The sequence below is a fragment of the Heptranchias perlo genome, chromosome 23 (assembly GCF_035084215.1).
Source record: "Heptranchias perlo isolate sHepPer1 chromosome 23, sHepPer1.hap1, whole genome shotgun sequence".
NCBI lineage: Eukaryota > Metazoa > Chordata > Chondrichthyes > Hexanchiformes > Hexanchidae > Heptranchias > Heptranchias perlo.
Window position 1 is genome coordinate 21,378,714 of NC_090347.1, and position 21,719 is coordinate 21,400,432.

The following is a 21,719-nucleotide window of genomic DNA, read 5'->3' on the forward strand; positions in this document are numbered from 1 at the left end:
CCAGCCAGGGGAAACATCCTCCCTGCATCCAGTCTGTCTAGCCCTGTCAGAATTTTATGTTTCAATGAGATTCCCTCTCATTCTTCTAAACTCGAGTGAATACAGGCCGAGTCGACTCAATCTCTCCCTCATACGACAATCCTGCCATCCCAGGAATCAGTCTGGTGAACCTTTGCTGCACCCAACGTCAGACCAGCACTCCCACTGCCGCTCGGGATGCCCTAGTAGCTCGAAGGTTCAGTTAGTCACTCACACTGGACCGAAGTAACTATCATGTCCCCTGGAACCCCCCCTTCCTGCCCACACACCACCCCGTCCCCCACCGCCCAATCACACAAAGCAATCCTCTAACCAACTATCCACCCATTGCACATCTCCCAATTGGTCCCATCAATTCACGTATTCACATTCATCACCAAGCAGCTGAAAAGTTGAGTTGTCACTCAGCACGCAAGAATGAGCAACACAAGAAAGTGATGTAAATTAATACATTTTATGTGAGGTAATAACGAAAGGAAACTTAATAACATAACATTTTCACTAACACCCATGTGCATACCCTTGGTGAATTAAAATTTATTTTTCTTAGTTTGCCTACTGCTCCTACGTGGTGCAACCCTTGTGGCTTCAGCAGAGGTACAGGCAGACTGCTCAGATCCCTGCTCTAACTGCTGAAATGTTCTTGGTCTATGACCTCGGTGTGTTGAAGCCCGTGAGGGCCCTGCCAAAGCCCGCTTCCCCTGCACCTGTGCGGGGGCAGACTCGGCCATCGGGAGATGTGGCAGCATGTCGGGTACTGGCTGCAGGGGGGGAGGGGGGGCAACGAGTGAGAAGTGTGAGTGCTTGAATGGAGGTCCCACTTCCATGTCCCCTTTCGCCATCATCCCTCTCCTGATCTAGCTCCACATCACTCCTACCACTCTGCTGGAGAATAGTTTGGTGCAGAACAGGGATGCCATGTAGGGCCTTAGATTAGGTATCTGTCATTCTGTTTAAGGCGGCAGATATGTTGACATCTATAGTCTGCACGGTCGTGGTCACTGCCTGCATGGACTGGTTTGATAGCTGTGCTTGAAGTTCCACAGAGATGGCCACTCTCCATGGCAGACATTGACATTCTTGCGATGGCTTGTGACATCAATCCACAGGTGTTCGAGCTGGACTCCTCCATCCTCTCTGCTATTGTGGAATGTGTGCGTGGCACGTCTGCCAGTACCTCGCAAATTTGATGCTGTCCCTCTATAATTCTCCTTTTCATCGATGGCCCCCGGGGTTCAGCATCTGTGTCCAGCTAAGCAGAGCTTGGAGAGGAGTGCGGCCCCCAGACGCGGACTCTCCACAGCTGTCCCTGCCACCGTCTGTGTCTGCTCATGCTCACTTGTGAACTGTGACTCACCAGGTGAAAAACCAACTAACTGGACCCACCAAGGTGCAAGTATTTGTGCTGGTGCCTAGTAGTATGTCCTGTGACTGCACCTTCAGAAGGAATCCGGTCCTGTGAGGAATTGTCTTCAGCAAAGTCGATATACTGCTGCTCTACGCGTGAAGGTCCTGGGGGAGAGAAGATATGGATTAGTGCTGGCAATGTAGCAATGTTGCCACTCAGCATAACTCATCATATTTCACTCGTTGCTGAAATCATGTCAACATGATTGAGTCTTGTTTGAAGTGTGGGCCAGAGATATTTAATTCCGTCACCAGGCAACTGTGAAGTTCCAGTCTCTCCATCTCTGATGGTCAGTGATGCAAAGATGCCACTGATCTCCTCCTCTGCATCTATCTCTGCACAATCTGGCAGGCCATCTCCAGTCCTCTCCCTCCTGTTTTGTGCTCTTTTCTCCTGCAACGGGGGAAAAGAACAGACCTGTGAGTGACTGTGTGTGTTCTCCCGATGGATGCAGTGGATTCGTTGAGGGTGATAATAAGGCAGATGCATCACATTGCATAAGAATAGGGGTGAGTGGCAGTGGTGGATGAATAAATGGAGAGATGAGGAAGTGCATAAAATGCGAACGATGGGTGCTTTTGAAACTTAAGCGGCTGTGAGGAGTGATATGATGGAATAGGGTTGATAAGACAGATGAGACGGGGGCTGTTGTACACCACAGGATGTAGGTGAATCTGCTACCATATTCACCTTTCCTGACCTGATTAGGTCATTTAAAGCTTTTCCTGCACTGGGTCCAGGAACGGGCCATAATGCTCCTGCTGCTGACCTCCTCAGCCATCTCCAACCACACCTTCACGACAGCAGCAGGTTTTTTTCCTCCCGTTGCTGGGGAAGATTATCTCCTGCCTGCTCCTCTCTGCGCCCAGCAGTGCATCAAGCGATGTGCCGTTAAACTGAAGCGCAGTCCTTGACCGTCCAGAATCCACGTTTAAACTCCGTTGTCTCTTTGCACAAACTCCTAACTTCTCCAAATTCCATCTTTTGAATTGGCCCTTTAAGTAGTCGAGTTGAGATCGCGTCATGTGGGTGCACATCACGTCCGCTATCGCGCATTGGAGACGCAGAACCCAGAAGTAAAATTATAATTAGGCAGCCACGTTGAAATCTGACATTCCGACGCGCCAGAACTTCTGGGTTTGGTGCCCGCTCTTGCCCCTCCCCCACTCTGAACCCACCGCTGTGTTATAATCCGGCCCATAGAGTACAAAAGCTAGGGAGTTATGCTAAACCTTTATAAAACACTGGTTAGGCCCCAGCTGGAGTATTGTCCAATTCCAGCACCACGCTTTAGCAAGGATGTCAAGGGCTTCGAGAGGGTGCAGAGGAGCTTTGCTAGAATGGTACCAGGGATGAGGAACTTCAGTTACCTGAAGAGACTAGAGAAACTAGGGTTGTTTTCCTTAGAGCAGAGAAGGTTAAGGGGAGATTTGATAGAGGTGTTCAAAATCATGAAGGGTTTTGATAGAGTAAATAAGGAGAAACTGTTTCCAGTGGCAGAAGGATTGATAACCAGAGGACAGATTTAAGGTAATTGGTAAAAGAACCAGAGGGGACATGACGAAAACAATGTTTACACAGTGAGTTGTTATGACCTGGAATGGGCTATCTGGAAGGGAGGTGGAAGCAGATTCAATAGTAACTTTCAAAAGTGAATTGGATAAACACTGGAAGACAGAACATTTGCAGTACTATGGGGAAAGAGTGGGAGAGTGGGGACTAATTGGATAGCTCTTTCAAAGAGCCAGCACAGGCGCGATGGGCTGAATGTCCTCCTTTTGTGATGTATCATTCTAAGAGTCTCTCAATTTCAGTTCGATCTTTTTAAATAAAACTCTTGTTCTGATCTTGTTTTCTGAGTTGTCGGCCACAACTGGCATAGTCTGGCCTCAACTATCAACTATATGTGACATTCATTACTATTCAACCAAGTTAAGAGCCAGCAATATTCATCAAACACATGGCTGTTGCCAATTGATCTTTCACACTGTAACTTTGGTCCCCAGGGACATGATAAATGTTAGCCTTTGCTTCACAAGCAAAAGGCATAACTCCAATAAAGCTGACTTGTTTATCTTTAGGGATCTTTAAAATCAGTGTTTACTAACATATATGCCCAGATTTTAATTTGGTTTTAAAAAAAAGTTTCCTCCTGAATTTGAGAATAAAATCTGAAATTTCCCATTGTTTTCTTACCAAAGATCAGCTCTAGAACTTCATCCATGCTCATTCTATATACTGTTTTCTTACTTTCATCTGAAATCAAACTAGTGATATATGGCCTCTTCCACTGGGTCTTTGTAGTTGAGAATATCCTTGATTTTTGGGTTGACCAGTGAAGCAATCTGTTTTTTGTATTCGCGTTTGGAATGGGAGGTTGATTTCCAGTGGCCAAAATCAGCGAAATGCACAGTGTTGTGTAATCTTAAACTTGATTTATACATGAAAACAGTCCTATGAAGCAAAGCTTTTCAAAGTCCTGCAGCTGACCCAGAGACAAATGTAATGACTTAGAGTAATGTGAAAAAGATTTGCTGGCTTTATATTCTCAACAAGCAGCCTGGAACTGCCAGCTGTATACATCTCTAGCTGAGATGAGTCTCCTTTCACAGGGTGCAGATAGATTTGAGCTTTTTTCCAGCTGACATTTGGCACAAAACAAGTGCAAAATTCCAAAAGGGTTTGAGAATAAATAGTGAAAGATTATTTCCACTAGTTGGTGATTTGGCAATAAGGGGGGAGATAAACACATGATCAGTACTGAAGCATAGAAGTTAGAAGATATTTTTTCACATAATGGGTAAGTTTGAGTATGGAATGCATTGCCATGAGTGGTAATCAAAGTTAAGTCAATCACAATATTGAGAGAGGGGTATTTGGACCAGGATGTGCACACGTTACTCGACCCCCATTTTAATGTATACATTCTGTTCTTTTTATATTTTATATATTATTTCCATTATAAATTCTTGTGCACATTTATAATGGAAACTGTTTGTGTAAACTTGTCACACTGTAATAACATTCTTACGGCAGCAAGAGAGTACATAAGAACATAAGAACATAAGAAATTGGAGCAGGAGTAGGCCAATCGGCCCCTCGAGCCTGCTCCGCCATTCAATAAGATCATGGCTGATCTGATCCCAACCACAAATCTAAAGAACACAAGAAGTAGGAGCAGGACCCGGCCACACAGCCCCTGGGCCCTCTGTCTATTTCTGTTTTAAATTTATCTAATGATGTAGCTTCCACAGCTTCCTGGGGCAGCAAATTCCACAGACCTACCACCCTCTGAGTGAAGAAGTTTCTCCTCATCTCCGTTTTGAAAGAGCAGCCCCTTATTCTAAGATTATGCCCCCTAGTTCTAGTTTCACCCATCTTTGGGAACATCCTTACTGCATCCACCCGATCAAGCCCCTTCACAATCTTATATGTTTCAATAAGATCGCCTCTCATTCTTCTGAACTCCAATGAGTAGAGTCCCAATCTACTCAACCTCTCCTCATATGTCCGCCCCCTCATCCCCAGGATTAACCGAGTGAACCTTCTTTGTACTGCCTCGAGAGCAAGTATGTCTTTTCTTAAGTATGGAGACCAAAACTGTATGCAGTATTCCAGGTGCGGTCTCACCAATACCTTATATAACTGCAGCAATACCTCCCTGTTTTTATATTCTATCCCCCTAGCAATAAAAGCCAACATTCCGTTGGCTTTCTTGATCACCTGCTGCACCTGCATACCAACTTTTTGATTTTCTTGCACTAGTAGTTACAGCATGACAAATTTACATGGACGGTTTCCATTATAAATGTGAACATAGCAATTTCTAATGGAAAAAGTTGATTTTTAATACATTAATAAATAGATAGAAAGGGAGAATTTCTTCCCATAACTGTCGGGAGCTTGACAGACCCCCAGAGAATTAGCATAAATGGCTGCTTTTAGCTGTTCACACAATTTCTCTCGGGGGTCCTCTGATCTTTCACCGAAGTTAGGCAGGAGATCGGGAGAACCCCTGCGGAAATTCCATGTGATAGAGTAGACCAACACTTTTATAAACTTTGAATTACGTGTAGAACATGTTGTTCTAGGACAACCACAGGACACTTAAGAGTTTACACATCCAACTCAAAGAACTTCATCCAGTCAACATTCAAAAGTTCTATTTTAAATACATTCTGAATTACATTAAACTTCACTGATGTGTCTGCAGAGGACCCATTCAGTACCAGTGTTCTTGGCAGAATACGTCCATGGCAAGAGTATTTCTCAACTAAATATACAATTTGAATAGAATCCTTTCACGAGTGTGGACAAATATTTTGGCATAGTGGAATTTTAATCTACTGACCAATACTTCACATGTGATGTTAATCTTAAATTTGCTAACAAGTGATCTGTTCTCAGCAACTTCCTCTTTACTTTACAGGTTGTAACCTGAACCATGGGAGCAGTAGTGGCAGATGAAGGCCCCACAGGGGTGAAAGCCCCTGATGGAGCCTGGGGTTGGGCCATTCTCATTGGATGTTTCGTCATAACTGGATTCTCGTATGCTTTTCCTAAAGCTGTTAGTGTTTACTTCAAGGAATTAATTAAAGAGTTCCACGTTGGGTACAGTGATACTGCTTGGATTTCTTCCATTCTGCTTGCCATGTTGTATGGAACAGGTAAGCATTTATTGGATAGGAAAAATATCATGTAGTTGGTCTTTTATTAACAAATTTTGTCTTCATCCTCTACATTACAGCATTCACTTTATAGTAATAACATTTGATTTTAGTGTTTATTGATTTAATGTAACAAATTTGTAACCATTGTAGAACCCTAATAATGGATTTTACATTTAAAAATATATTGTTAAACAGAATTTTTTTAAAACCTTCTTGTCTCCCCTCTCCCTCCTGAAGACGCTGATTCCCTTATTGTGGAATGGTTCCACGGCAGAAGCCTCCCTCTGACCCCTTGCATCATTCATGTTGAGCCTTATGGTGTGTGTTGATGGGTAGGGGCTGCTGAATAGCGATTAGGAGCAGGAACTACAGTCGTTTTAAAAAATAAATAAATAAAATTCCCTTCCCTAACTGCCAATTGTAGTACCCACGCTACTATTCTGCCGGAGGTCAGTTAACTCAATACAGTCCAGGGATTGAACCTGGAGCTTTTCTGATCTGTGTCTTGCAGATGGTGCCTTTAACCTCGAGCGATTGGGGAGCCAAACAGATTCTTTTTTTTTTCCCTCTATTATTCCCCTGCTCCTTCGTCAGAGCGAGGGTAATCAAGCAATCACACAGAATTGGTTTTGGACATCAACACACTTATATTTTTAAAAATATAAGCCCGGGGACCATGTTTCATTTGTGAACCTGGGCAATGGGTGACCGCAGCTTGCCTTCGAAACAACACTGACTGCACTTCAAAATAATTTATTGGCTGTGAATCACTCTGAGGCGTCCTGAGGATGTGAAAGACACTTGGCAAATGCAAGTTCTTCTGTAATTTAAAAAAATGGTGTCCCTTCATATTGAATAAAGAATTGTATGTAACGCAAACAAGGGGCAGATTTTCCTGTTCCTGCGCCTGGCTGTACTGGATCACCTGGGCACACAAAAAAGAAAAATTTGATGGGGAGGATCACACTTCCTTAAGGGAATCCAGCTGATTTTCCTTCCATTAATGTAATTGGATGGATGGAAAATTAGCTGGGCTCCCTTACAGGCATGTGATCATCCACACCTGATTTTATTTGTTCCACCTCTGAATAGAAATATTTGCCCCCTAAATATCAAGACATAAAGGGGGAAATTTTCACCAATCTACTGCCCCGTTCGTGCTGATAAAATGGGGTGGCAGACAGATGAAAATTGTAAAACAAAAATCCCCCGGGCTGCCTGGGGCCCACCTGATTCCATTTTCAAGCGGGGCCTTGAAGTGGGCGGCCAGCGTTCCTGCCTGAAAAAGGCGGGAGATTATTTCAATATTGCGCCAGTTGTAGAATCCTGGCACAATTTTCAGGGACTGATAGGCAGAGCATGCGCCGCAAACGGGCCTCACATTAACACTTGACATGGAGAGGCCTAACCAGCAGTCCTTAAAGGGACCACTGGAGGCCATTCTGGAAACAGCATGGGTAAGTTTTCTAAATGATTCTTGTGGGGCCAGGAGGAGCATAAATACTCCTCATGGCTTCACAAAAATCTTCCTGCCCACTGCTGGTCCTTCTGTGCCTCCCTGCCCCTGGATTGTTGCTTCCCCCCCCCCCACTTAAGCATGTTCTTCTTGCTAGTATCCACAGAGGAGCCGCCAGATTCCCTGGTCGACGACCTGCTTGTCGGCGCTTGCCGATAATTATGTAGATGATGCCCAACCATGAAAATGGTGCCATTGGGTGGCCATAACCGTCTCCCCACCCATCGCCCACCTGATGGCACCATAGTTGAAAATCGTCCCAAACAAGTGTACTGTACAACAGTTTACACTAATTCTTGCCTTCAACCTGTTGGTAGTGCTAACCAAAAACTGCAGCTGTCATAGCAACATGTGGTAAGCGAATATATAACGCATACTATATAATCAGCAGTTATTTTGATATGAGGTATGAACCACACCCAAAGAAAACTAGCCTCTGATCATTTAACTAAAAGGACAATGTAGTCTGATGACCCATTGCTTGTGCAAAATAAAGACTCCGTACTATGGCTATAAATAGCAGTGTTTCTTCCTGTTAACCTCACAGTCTGAATTGCTATTCATCACTCACATGATGCACTGATGATATCAGAGAGAAACAACATGTACCAAACTTCCTCTTTCCCCTCCATAGGTACATCTGCGACCACAGAGTGCACACCCATAAGGCAGTTATAAAAACAACTTTACAATAACACAATGGGCTGATTTTAAACCCCAAGGGCGGGTGGGTTGGGGGCGGGTGGGAGTTGAAAATAGTCGGGTTTTTTTTGGATCACTACTGCAAAATTTTTGGACTTTACATTCCCAATACAAAGCCTATACTTTTCCGCGCTGATATTAAAACCCGGAAATAAAGCCAGGTTGCAGTCATGACCCAAAAAACAACAATTTTCAACTCCCACCCGCCCCCAACCCACCTGTTCTTGGGGTTTAAAATCACCCCCAATGTGTCAAGGTCCCTTTTTTATTTTCATTTTACAAAAGCTCTGTTCATAGCTCAACAAGTTAATTCAGTGAGTAGCTCATCATGAGGGCCCCAGCTTTGTTCCCTGGCTTGTGCGGAGTGTTATAATTAGCCTCCACTTCCCTGGGATAGGGAGGAGAAAACTGGCCAAGGTTCTTGCTCCTGATGGCTATTCACCAATTCCCGTGGTGGGGAGGAGCATTCATTAAGATCAAGATTGAGTTCAGCTGTGATGCCCTGATGATCAAATTGCCTGTAACATTTATTTTCAAGGCTTACTTGATGGCTTAATGGCTACTTGGGTAAGGTAGTGATTGGCTTCCCTGAAGTCAGGCCTTAGCACGGAGTCCACATCTCCAATTGTATGCAATAGACTTGGTGCTGTATACTTTTGCTGCAGCTGTGATGCTGTGCAAAATTAAAATCTTCGACTGAAAGACAACCCCATGCCCTCGAGGCATTGTTCTAATTACAACCTGACAATCGAAACCCAAATGCCAACACCACTCGTGGTCTTGGGTACATCTGATCTAAAGACTACCCTTATAATAGCTTTGTTTTTCAGCATGGTGCATGAATGGGTTCCAAGCAATGATTTCCAGTCAGCCTTATTAAGTGTAGGTTTGTTATATCAATCTTGTCAAATCCATTAGAAAATACAACCTTTATTTTGTTTCTTACGGCTCTAAGACTCCAGATGAGCAAATCAGTAAGTTGTGCTTTGCCCAATGGTTAGTGGCATGTATTCTGCATTGTTATCACCTTGGCAATGAGCCACCTTCTGGACCAGGAAAGGCCCATTATACTCCTTCCATGGCTGCCAGTGATGGTATTTGTCATATGGCTACCTGAAATAACCCACACACTTTTACCAGATATTATTATCTGGACCTATCTGTGAATCTGTTTCAGTGGTAGGGGTTTCAGTTTCCTGCAAGGACCTTGCTCCCCATGTCTAGTAATAGTTTTCAGTCTGCAGCAATGAGTGGAGGATGCAATCTGAAGAAGAAAGGGAGATTCCCTACCATTGGCAGAGTCTTTAAGGGAGAAATTGGCCCATGTCTCGCCTAATTTCTGGCGCTAAATGAGTGTTCAGGGGATGAATTTCCGGCGCCCAGTCCCTCCCCCACCCCGAGAGGTGCGCTGGCTGCCAAATTGAAAGCTGGCGGCTTCCGAGTGTCCAGCGCATTTGCCTGAGATAAGCACTGGCCCCTTGACTATGCTAATCAGAAGCCTAACATCTGTTAAGTCCCCGTTTCCAAATTCGGCGGAAATTTGCTCGGTTTTTCCGTGTCTACTGCGGTCTAGCCAGCGGTCCTTAAAGGGAAAGCTGGAGACCAGCAACAAGCATACCATGTCCGTGGCAACTTTCACAAGTATGCAGCAGTCTGCAAGGAATACCTGGCACTGAAGGAGATGGTTTTTGCATCACTTTAACAAACTCAGACCAAAGTAGGATTTAAGTAGAATAAAATAATTATAAACAGTTTGGTCTTCAAATCTGAATCTTAAGATTGCAGAAATGCAAAAAAAAATTCTCCATGCATTGTAATGTAGCCACTGAAAATGATACCAGATAAAGTAAACTAATGACTTTTGTACTCTTGGCATTCTTGTTTAGCGGCGATCAACCCTTTTTGTTTCTTGTGTGCCGTCAATCACTTTCTTTCACATCTTTCTCTACTTTATCAACACTTCTACTGTAACTTATTGCTACTCAGAACTTCAAAATTGCAGAACTCCTCCCCCCTCTCTTACTATCTACAAGCATCTTAAAGCCCAAGTTTAGCATTGTATACTACAGCTTGATTTATCTAATGTGCTCCTCTACACTTTTCATCCTTGGTGGTGTCCAACACAATTGGCTTTTGCCCTTCACCTAGGTTAATAAAAGACCTGTAAAGTAATCGCACACAAACTGACCCAGCAGATTGTGACTGTACGGTTAAATATGTTGCATACAATCAAGAACTTTGTTTGTAGCTCAGTAATATCTGATTACAGATCTTTGATTTGACTTGAGTTTTGCTGTGGTGACAAAGTCTTCTACAAAAGACTAAATTGACTCTTTTTAAAGTTCTTAATTCTGCACTAATCACCTGACCAACTTTTTTTTTCTCCTCAGGGCCTTTGTGCAGTGTTCTGGTAAACCGCTTTGGCTGTCGTCCTGTTATGATGGTGGGAGGCCTATTTGCATCAGCGGGTATGATACTAGCATCACTGTGCACCAGCATAATCCAGATCTACTTAACTGTTGGTGTCATCACTGGTAAGAAATCTCTGATGTAACTAACTTGCTTCATTGAAAAAAAACGTTTTATTTGTTTGGAGTCCAGCTGGATCATTGAGCTGTAATGGCAGTTAGGCTTCAAATTACTACAGCTATAATGGTTAGAGAAACTTAGGAAATGTATTTGAAACTAATTTTCCTGCTGCTATGAAATTATGTGGCATCTAAACTGACAAGAATCAAAACCACTTTATTTATTTTTGTTACACTGAGACTTTAAATCTATTGCAGCTCTGCTCCCAGTTTACATGTTCTTATCATAGAGAATCATACAGCACAGAAGTGGGCCATTCAGCCCATCGTGCCTGTGTTGGCCCTTTCAAAGAGCTATCCAATTAGTCCCACTCTCCTGTTCTTTCCCCATAGCCCTGCATTTTTTTTTTCCTTTTCAAGTATATATTCCATTCCCTTTTGAAAGTTACTATTGAATCTGTTTTCACCACCCTTTCAAGTAGTGCATTCCAGATCATAACAACTCTCTGTGTTTAAAAAAATAAATAAATTCTCCTCATCCCCCCCCCCCTGGTTCTTTTGGCAATTATCTTAACCACAGTAAGATAATGCTTGACCACAGTATGCAATTTTGCAGGTGATTTTGATACCTTCAACTTGAAAGGCACTGCCATTTAATTTATTTTGGTTACATTTTGAATGGCACTATTTTCAAGGAATTTTGTTTCAATACATGTGGGATATTAAAAAAAAGTTCTTAAGACATTGGCCTGAAATTATGAAGAGACAATAACATACAAATGCTTAACATAGGAACTGGAGTAGGCCATTCAACCCCTTGGGCCTGTTCCGTCATTCAGTAAAATCTTGGCTGATCTGTATCCTAACTCCATCTACCCGCCTTGGCTCCATATCCCTTAATACCCTTGGCTAGCAAAAATCTATCATTCTTAGTTCAATTAATAATTTTAAATCTAACACCTTCATCTAAAACTCTGCTCTTTCAATGAATGTGTTGATCCACTTATTTTAAAGGGGTTAATAAGAACATAGCAACAGGAGTAGGGCATTCAGCACCTCGAGCCTGTTCTGCCATTGTTAGATCATGGCTGATCTGTATCTTAACTCCTTTTACCCGCCTTGGTTCCATATCCCTCATTACCCTTGCATAACAAAAATCTACCAATCTCAGTTTTAAAATTTTCAATTGAGTTGGCCTCAACAGCTTTTTGGGGGAAGAGAGTTCCAGATTTGCACTACCCTTTGTGTGAAGACATGCTTCCTGACCAGAAATAGTGGGGGATAGCAGAGCTCAGAATAGCTTTTACAAGGGATGGGGATAAACATTTGACAAAGAAGCATTTTAAAGGCTACATGGCAAGAGCAGAGGAATGGGATTAGGTGGAGAGCTTCTTCAGAGAGCCAGCACGGGCACAGGGCTGAATGGCCTCCTTCTGTGCTGTAAAGTTCTATAACACCAACCTGAATGGCCTAGCTATGTCCTGAATCAAGAGAGTTTTAGAAGATCGTTGCTATAGCATCTGCAATTTTGTCACCTACTTTTAACACCCTGGTGTGGAAACCATAAGGTCCTGGAGATTTGTCAATCTTCAGTCTCATTATTTTCTCCATTACCATTTTTTAAACTTATATTTAATCGAGTTAGTTCCTCCCCTCAATTTTTAGTTTTCCTCGTATCTCTGGTACTTTATCCTCTTCCTTTACTGTGAATACCCCTCTACTGTGAATACCAATACAATGTAATTATTTAGCAAGTCTGCCTCTGCCAAAATAATGGAGAGAGGAATTTCAAAAGAAGGCATTAAGCATTCGTACCCTAGTGTCTTAATGTGTAATTTCAGGACCTGTCTTCATGGAAACGTATTTGATGAAGCTTTTTCTGTTTTTGCAAATAAGACCACATAATCTAATTTGACTGTCTGTGGCACAATTGGTGTCATAATATCTGCACATTATATCCCATGTGCGAGGCACTGAATGAATGATCATAAGAACATAAGAACATAAGAAATTGGAGCAGGAGTAGGCCAATCGGCCCCTCGAGCCTGCTCCGCCATTCAATAAGATCATGGCTGATCTGATCCCAACCACAAATCTAAAGAACACAAGAAGTCGGAGCAGGACCCGGCCACATAGCCCCTGGGCCCTCTCCGCCACCCACAGGGCATTGACCGATCCGAACTCAGCTTCATGTCCAATTTCCTGCCCGCTCCCCATAACCCCTAATTCCCTTTACTTCTAGGAAACTGTCTATTTCTGTTTTAAATTTATCTAATGATGTAGCTTCCACAGCTTCCTGGGGCAGCAAATTCCACAGACCTACCACCCTCTGAGTGAAGAAGTTTCTCCTCATCTCAGTTTTGAAAGAGCAGCCCCTTATTCTAAGATTATGCCCCCTAGTTCTAGTTTCACCCATCTTTGGGAACATCCTTACTGCATCCACCCGATCAAGACCCTTCACAATCTTATATGTTTCAATAAGATCGCCTCTCATTCTTCTGAACTCCAATGAGTAGAGTCCCAATCTACTCAACCTCTCCTCATATGTCCGCCCCCTCATCCCCGGGATTAACCGAGTGAACCTTCTTTGTACTGCCTCGAGAGCAAGTATGTCTTTTCTTAAGTATGGAGACCAAAACTGTATGCAGTATTCCAGGTGCGGTCTCACCAATACCTTATATAACTGCAGCAATACCTCCTTGTTTTTATATTCTATCCCCCTAGCAATAAAAGCCAACATTCCGTTGGCTTTCTTGATCACCTGCTGCACCTGCATACCAACTTTTTGATTTTCTTGCACTAGGACCCCCAGATCCCTTTGTACTGCAGTACTTTCCAGTCTCTCGCCATTAAGAAAATAACTTGCACTCTATTTTGCCAGCATCAGTTATGGAGGACACAACCAGCACAAAGTTCTCTCAATATGTGGCCATCAAGTCAAAAAAAAACTTGTTCAGCCATTTTGATTTGTAGCAATTAAATCATCTCTACCATATATCTTGATCCTTCCACCCCCCCTCCCCCCTCCCCCCAACCTGTCTATCTTCACATTTTCAGTTAAGAAAAGGCATGTTTTATTTGGAGGCCACTGATTTTCAAAGTGGAAATATACAAAAGTTCTAGGTAATGAAACTTAAACATCCAAGTTTGCCAATGACCCAAAGATTGGTGGCCCAGTAAGTAGTGTAGACAGGAGCATAAAATTACAAAGCGACATTGATAGATTAAGTGAGTGGGCAAAACTGCGGCAGATGGATTTCAACGCAGGTAAGTGTAAGGTCATCCATTTTGGACCAAAAAAGGGAAGATCTGAGTTTTTTTAAATGGCAAAAAGCTAGGAACAGTGGAGGTCCAAAGGAATTTAAGGGTCCATGTACACAGATGATGAAAATGTATTAGTCAGGTACAAAAATAATCAAAAAGGCTAATGGAATGGTGGCCTTTATAACTAGAGGGCTAGAATATAAAAGGGGAGGAAGTTTTGCTACAGCTATACAAAGCCCTGGTTAGACCACATTTAGAGTACTGTGTGCAGTTCTGGGCACCAAACCTTCGAAAGGATGTATTAGCTTTGGAAAGAGTACAGCGCAGATTCACCAGAATGTTACCAGGGCTCCAAGGGTTAAATTATGAGGGGAGATTACATAAACTAGGCTTGTATTCCCTGGAATATAGAAGGTTAAGGGGTGACTTGATTAAGGTTTTTGGGATTTTGAAAGGAATTGATAGGGTAGATAGAGGCAAACTTTTTCCACTGGTAGGGGAGTCTAGAACAAGGGGACATAACCTTAAAATCACAGCCAGGCCATTCAGGAGAGAAATTAGGAAACACTTCTTCACACAAAGGGTGGTAGAAGTGTGGAACTCTTGCCCACAAAAAGGAGTAGATGAATTATTTTAAATCTGAAATCGATTGATTTTTTGATAGCCATGGGTATTAGTGGATATGGAGCCAAGGTGGGTGGATGGAGTTAGGATACAGATCAGCCATGATCTCATTGAATGGCGGAACAGACTCGAGGGGCGGAATGGCCTACTCCTGTTCCTAATATGTCTTCTCCCATTTTCAAAATAAAAAAGACAGTCTGAGATGCTGCACTATTTTGTTATCCTCATTACAAATTTTCCAACTGCCCCACCTCAACTGTAAATCTCAGAGGAGAGGATGTGACACAGATGGACTTTTTCACTGCAAAATAAGGATTATTTAAAAAAAATTATAGTTCTGATTTTAGATTGGTGACAGTCGGATCCTACATGATACTGGAAAAATCAACAGTGTCCCATAACCACTGAGTCAGTGAGAACATAGGGTTTAATGTCATCATCACTTTGTTTGCATTTCTGATGGTGTATTTTTTTTTGTTGCAGAGACATTAAAAATGTTTGTCAAATGCTTTTCCATATTGACTGTGCTTCTTTGTAAGAAAAACGTAATGTGGGGTGGTTATGGGCGTATAGAGCAGAATAAAACTGATGTGTAATGTTGCTTCTTTTGTGACAAACACTGGAAGTTGGTAGAAACACTCAATCTCCTCTTCCTCGCACCCATCACCCCTCCGAGAGACTATTTATATTTTTTTAACATAGTTAGAATATATCCCTTCCCATGGATATACTTTTGCAATTCCGCAAGCAAGTTGTGGGAATGCACCAGGTAAAGTCTCATGGCTGGAATAAACTTCCTCAGATGATATGTCCTGGTCCTTTTCTGGCTCGTTGCTATCAAATTAATGGAGGATAGACATTCTTCCTGCTTCTGGAAGCTAACAACAGCACTAGCATGTTAATCAAAGACTCAGTAACAGCACACATGATGCTGCTTGTGGACTGTCACAAATAGGATTATCTCCTATCATGTCTGGTCTTTTTTTAGTGGTGTGCCACTTCACCTTTCCAAAACAATCCCTTTTCAAACAATTCTTTTCCTCTCAAGGTCAAGTCCCTAACCCACATTGTGCGCGTATGGAAGGTTAAAACTATTTGGTCTGCAGATGGCATAGTTCCTTGATTTGAACTGGAGGTGTACTTTAGTTGTGCAGAAGATGAAACCACCCCAACAAACCAACCAATTTCCAGTTTCTCTATCCTTTCACCTCCCAGAACCCTACTATGACAAGAAAACTGGATGATGAAAACTAGGATTTGAACTGGTTAACTTTTGCTATTCCGCTTTTAAATGTATCTGTGTTGTGTTTGTTTTTAAAATGTTGTTTCATTTAATTGTAAACAGTCTCTCCCCTCCCCCCCCCCCCCCTCCCCAAAAAACACTTAACCAACTGAATCACATTTTTGTTTTCACTGCAGGTCTGGGTCTAGCCTTGAACTTTCAACCATCTCTCATCATGTTAAACCGCTACTTTGACAAGCGACGTCCATTAGCAAATGGCTTATCTGCAGCTGGGAGTCCCGTGTTCCTGTGTTGCCTCTCTCCATTAGGTCAGATCCTGTCTAAGATATATGGATGGCGAGGGGGTTTCCTCATTCTTGGCGGTCTACTGCTGAATTGCTGTGCATGTGCAGCACTGATGAGACCCCTGGAACCTAGCCCTAAAGAAAAAGAAAAAATAGAACAAGCAAAGAAAACACAGGTAGAGAAGGAAAAGAAGAAGCTGCTGGATTGCTCAGTCTTTAAGAATCGAGGCTTTGTGATATACACAATAGCAGCTTCCATCATGGTCTTTGGTCTCTTTGTTCCTCCTGTGTTCATCGTGAACTATGCAAAAGACATAAAAGTACCAGACACAGATGCTGCTTTCTTGTTGACTATCTTGGGTTTTGTTGATATTTTTGCCCGGCCTCTTTGTGGTCTACTTGCTGGGATGAAAAAAGTTCGGCCTCGGTGTGTGTACCTTTTCAGCTTTGCTATGATTTTCAATGGGATTACAGATCTAGGGGGCTCTTTTGCTCATGATTATGCTGGACTGACGGTGTTTTGCATTTTCTTTGGGCTATCCTATGGAATGGTGGGAGCGCTGCAGTTTGAAGTCTTGATGGCGATTGTTGGAACTGAAAAGTTCTCCAGTGCCATTGGGCTTGTGTTGATGATTGAAGCCATGGCTGTCTTGGTTGGTCCTCCAGGAGCTGGTAAGTGCGTGTGCGCGTGGGTGCATGCATGTTTGTGCACGCACATATTTGCCTCTTTATGGAAACAGACTTGTTTGAATGTTCCCTATAGTATCAAAAGTAAGAACCAAAGTTGGATAGAAACACATTAAAGAAAAGCCTTGAATGCCAGAAATGCACAACAGGGCAGTCAGCATTTTAAAAAAGGTTTATGTGGGACTATTCTTTAGAACTGGCATGGTCAGGAGTGGAGTCCTTTTATAGAACTGACCAAATCAATGAGTGGAGAGAACAGGTGGCATTCAATACTACAGATGTACCAACTATTTTCGAAAGAGATAACTAGGTACCATAGTGAATACGTCATTTGGTGACAAAAATTGTCCCTGTCCCTACAATCTCTTTTCTTCCCTTTTCCCTCCCACCCACCCCCACCCCGCTTCCCCACAATACAGTACAATAGGGTTCAATGGTCTCATTTCTGACTTCCTTCCACTAGGAAGGCTTGGACACAGTAGACCATGATTTTCCTGTGACTGGCTAACTACAGAAGGCCTTGTAGCAGAGAGAGAAGGGCAATATTGGGTCCTCATTTAGAACACTTTGTGGAGTGCTGTACCGTGTCCAGGCAACATGAGCGTTGATCCTGGACATCTGGTTTGACTGTGAACAGATTAATAAGTTTTTGGCCTGAAGTGATGCTATCTATTCACATGACTGTTGGATTGTGTAAGATAAATGTATTGATTTTTTTTTTCATATTCTACCTGTTACAGGGAAGTTGTTGGACTACACACACAATTACACGTACGTTTTTTATTTGGCTGGGTGTGAAGTGGTCCTGTCTGCCCTGGTATTGGTTATTGGAAACTTTTTCTGTATAAGTAAAAAAGATGAGCCACCTGTGGAAGAGAAAAAGGAAAATGTGGAAGAAGGGAAGCAGCAAAATGAAACGGAAGCGGTGGATTCAATAGAGGTGGAGCAATTCTTAAAAGATGAGACAGGAAACAATGGTGAAATTTTACCAACACCAGAAACAAGTGTATGAAGCATTCAGGGGAGGAAGATACAGAATGTTTACAAAAGGTCGAGAGAAACAAGTTTGTATATTTATTTAGAAATGTGAGGAATCACCATGTATAATGGTAAGAGTAGTTTATTTAATTGTGCAGAATATTTTTGTGGTTTGTTTTTGTTTAATTTGCTGCCTTGCATTTGTCATTCATGTGTCTTTCACAGCTTTTTTTTTAAATGTAAGGGTACCTGTTGAACATCTGGAGGTGCTTTAAGAACATTCTGAAAAATCAAATCTACAGAATTGTGATTCCATAAAAGGGAATGGGGGAGGAGGTTAAATGCACAAAGTACTCTCAGTTAACAACCGCATTTGTGACGGCAGTACACCTGCAGCTTATGACTTCAGCCATAAATGATGGTTTCCACAATTTTGAGAGTGGCGGATGCTCACTAATAGCAGACCAGCATGGGTTAGATCTGTTCAAAGGAACCAGATCTGCACCAGCACCAGCATCAGCTACAGCTCCATCTTAACAATACTTGCATTGAAGATCTAACCCCATTGTCCAAGTTTAACAGTGTCCAATTAAGGAGGTAGCCAAACTGCTAGTACGTAGTGAACATAAAAGGTAGTGAATATAAAACTAATCCAATTTTAACAAACTGCTGGTTATTGATATTGGCCTGTTGCCACTGAAAAATGATCCTACTATGATTCATACAGTTTAATACTCAAAGCTGACACAGTACTGGGAAGTGAGACTGATCCACACATACAGATTTTCTAATCCCAATGATATTTCTCATACTGTATTAGAACAAGGCACATTTTCTTACCAAATTCGGAGTGTCTGGCTAAATAATTGTTTTAAATGGATCCTTCATGAGGCCTGTGAAAAAGTGGCCTTTTTAAAAATTTCCCTCCACAGTGACCTGCCAGATTGGGTACTCGGCAGAGGGGGAGCTCAAATCAGTGTCTCGCCATTCTGTGGAACTGCATACTGATGATTGAACATACTACACCTTACTGTCATCAAAGGCAATGCTAGCTTAATTGCCTGCGCGCACACACACACACACACACACACGCATACCAATTTTTTATGGCATCATATTTTCAGCAGAAAAGAAGACAGCATTTTTTAAAAATAGATATTTCCGTTTCCATCTGGAGTATCCATGATTTCTACGTAACTCCTAATTAAACCTTCCATTTTGTTTACCAAGACCACTGGTTATGCCTGCAACAATTCAACATGGCCAACTTATCAGCATCCAGCCCTGTGATTGGATCATCTTTGAATATGGAATCAAATAGATTGAACCCAAAAAATCCCTTTCAATTGGTTGATGTTGACTCTAAAAAGGAGGTGGCTTACTACCAGGTTCATTGGTCACAAGATAAAGGGAAGTCTTATTCAGGTTTTGCACAAGCTTGCTTGTGTATTGCAAACTTATTTGCCATATTACAAACAGAATTGTGTATTGCCAAGGAAGCAAAAAAAATGGATTGAGAGTCCAATCCCTGATGAGATTAGAAGTCTCTGAGATGGTCTTGAGAATTACAAATAGGTATTTTAAAGGGGGTTGTTTACACAGTATTTTAAAAATATCTATAGGATAAACATCTTCCCATATTTTCAGCCCAGAAGAATTGGGTAGACTTGCATTACTTTCAATGCATTGCACATCAAAATAAGATTTTTTTTTTACCTCCTAAACTTGTGCTTAGAACTCCAGTTTCATTTCCATAAAGCTGGACACTTCTGTTATTTGTTGATGATGAAGGTCTTCTGCATATGACACAACATAAAAAAAACTAATTAGCCCCTGTTCAGTATTTTAATTCAGAAGAACCTATATAGTCTCCATTGACATTTAGCTATAATTAGCTTAGTTCATGTGAAACGTTACACTTTAATTTTATTAATCGTTTTTTAAATCTGGTCCAGAAACCAAGGCTTTTGGGCTCTGGCGTTAAAAACTATAAAGACCTATTCAAATGAACCTGTTTTACATAAAATTCCATAGATTAACATTAGTGTGAATGGCCATGGAGTTAATATTTGTTTATAGATTTCAGCTGTTTAATGTGAGGTTTTAAAATATCCATGGTACTCCATTCTGTTCTTTCAATCAAATGGATTGTCTCTTTTCATAATGATAAAATGTGTTAAATTTATTGTAAAATCTGTTTGCATACTGGTTGAAGTGTTTATTTTATAGTGTTAGTACATAAAGCAAACAAAATTAATTGATGTTAGAAAAATAGGGTCGGCAATGGAACCAGGTACTTGCTCTTTCCCCACAAAGTAAGATTAGGATTATTGCAGGCAGGTGCCCATATTCCACCATTCTATTCCACCATTCTATTGTATAAGCTAGAAGTACTTATTCTTAAAGAAAGGTTGATTTAAGATGTTCCAAGTTGTCCAAATGCTTGCATTTGTTAATAACAACTTTTTGAAAAGTTTCAAAAGTGCATGCTGTACAAAAGGTTATATTTATGATTCTTCAAATATTACTGCTACACTGAGCAGACTCCAATTCTGTTCCTGTGTTTTGAGCATCAGCTCTAAGCAAACAACATTGTATTAACTTCATTGGCTGTCTCTCAGCTATTAGTATAGTCATGCTGTCTCTTGCTTCTTTAACATAATTGTTTGTAACTTTCTCAGAAGCTCTGTGGGGATCTCTGGATTATGCTATGTTAGCTAATTCAACGAGGGCAGCAGTGGGGTTACTAAAATTAACCTTTTGGTCTAGGGAGGGGGGAATGAAATCTGCCAGCATCTCCCACTAGAAAATGTGTGGACATCTGGAAGGATTGGATTGGGCTTGGTGAGATAGTTTCAACATAGCCTGACAACATTCATTGCCTGGGCTCATACATGAAGAACGGTTGTTTGAGCAAGATATCGGAGTGTGCTGGTGCCCATGGAATTGTGCCCTTCCATGAGTCAGCGCTTCCAGGACATAGTGGGGAAGGGGAGAATCAGTGTTAGTAATCGATTTTTCACTGTTCCTTTACAATATCCAGCCTAAAAGAAGGAGGTTAATGTAAAGTGGGAAATATTTTTAGTTGGTACGATGTTTACCTTTTTAAAAGATTCTTTTTATAAACAATAAAAACTGTGCACAATTTTTCTTGTTTTATTTTAAAACTGACAAAGGAACATTAGCATCAAATCACTAAAACACAGTCGCATATTTCAAGGCTAGTGCTAAACAATATTGCAAGGGTGATGATGAATTCCTTGCTGCCCAAAAGAGCCGAAGCATTCAAGAACTACAGCCGCAAATTATTCTTTACAAGTGCTTTTAACATTAGTAATGAAATATCACTGTTGTTAAGCATACAAATACTGCAATATGCTATGTGTTGCATTAAGTACAATACTGACACATGTGGCTGACTAACCAGTTTGGAGCTGTGGGATGATCAAAGAATTAGTTCTATATATGAGGAGGTGTAAATTAATTCCTAATAAACATTCAGGGATCGATTTTTAACTATAATCTCCCAACGGAAACCAGGCTTGAGGGCAGTTAAAAACAAGTAGGTTACTTACCCGCTCGGATCCCGACCATTTTAACCTGCAGGATTTTGCAGACAGATGAGGCACAAGCCCAAAGCAGAAGTCTGATTACATCTGAAGGATTTAATTGGGGCCTGAGTGGAGAAGCAACAGCAGCTTTCCCACTAGGCAGAAGCAGGTCAGAAGACATCAGATAAGTCTAAACCGTTCCTTTGTTGGGACAGGAATGGCAGT

The 21,719-nt window shown here is 41.8% G+C and overlaps 1 protein-coding gene across 1 annotated transcript in view; it reads left to right on the plus strand.

Annotated features, from left to right (window-relative positions):
* Nucleotides 1-21,088, plus strand: part of LOC137341171 (monocarboxylate transporter 4-like) — a 58,399-nt gene extending 37,311 nt beyond the window's left edge. The window contains exons 2-5 of the mRNA XM_068004165.1: nt 5,877-6,114; nt 10,726-10,869; nt 16,171-16,950; nt 17,706-21,088. Of these exons, the coding sequence (XP_067860266.1) occupies nt 5,892-6,114; nt 10,726-10,869; nt 16,171-16,950; nt 17,706-17,977 (1,419 nt within the window). The 5' untranslated portion in view covers nt 5,877-5,891 and the 3' untranslated portion in view covers nt 17,978-21,088. The remainder of the gene's footprint in view (nt 1-5,876; nt 6,115-10,725; nt 10,870-16,170; nt 16,951-17,705) is intronic.
* The last annotated feature ends 631 nt before the right edge of the window (nt 21,089-21,719 follow it).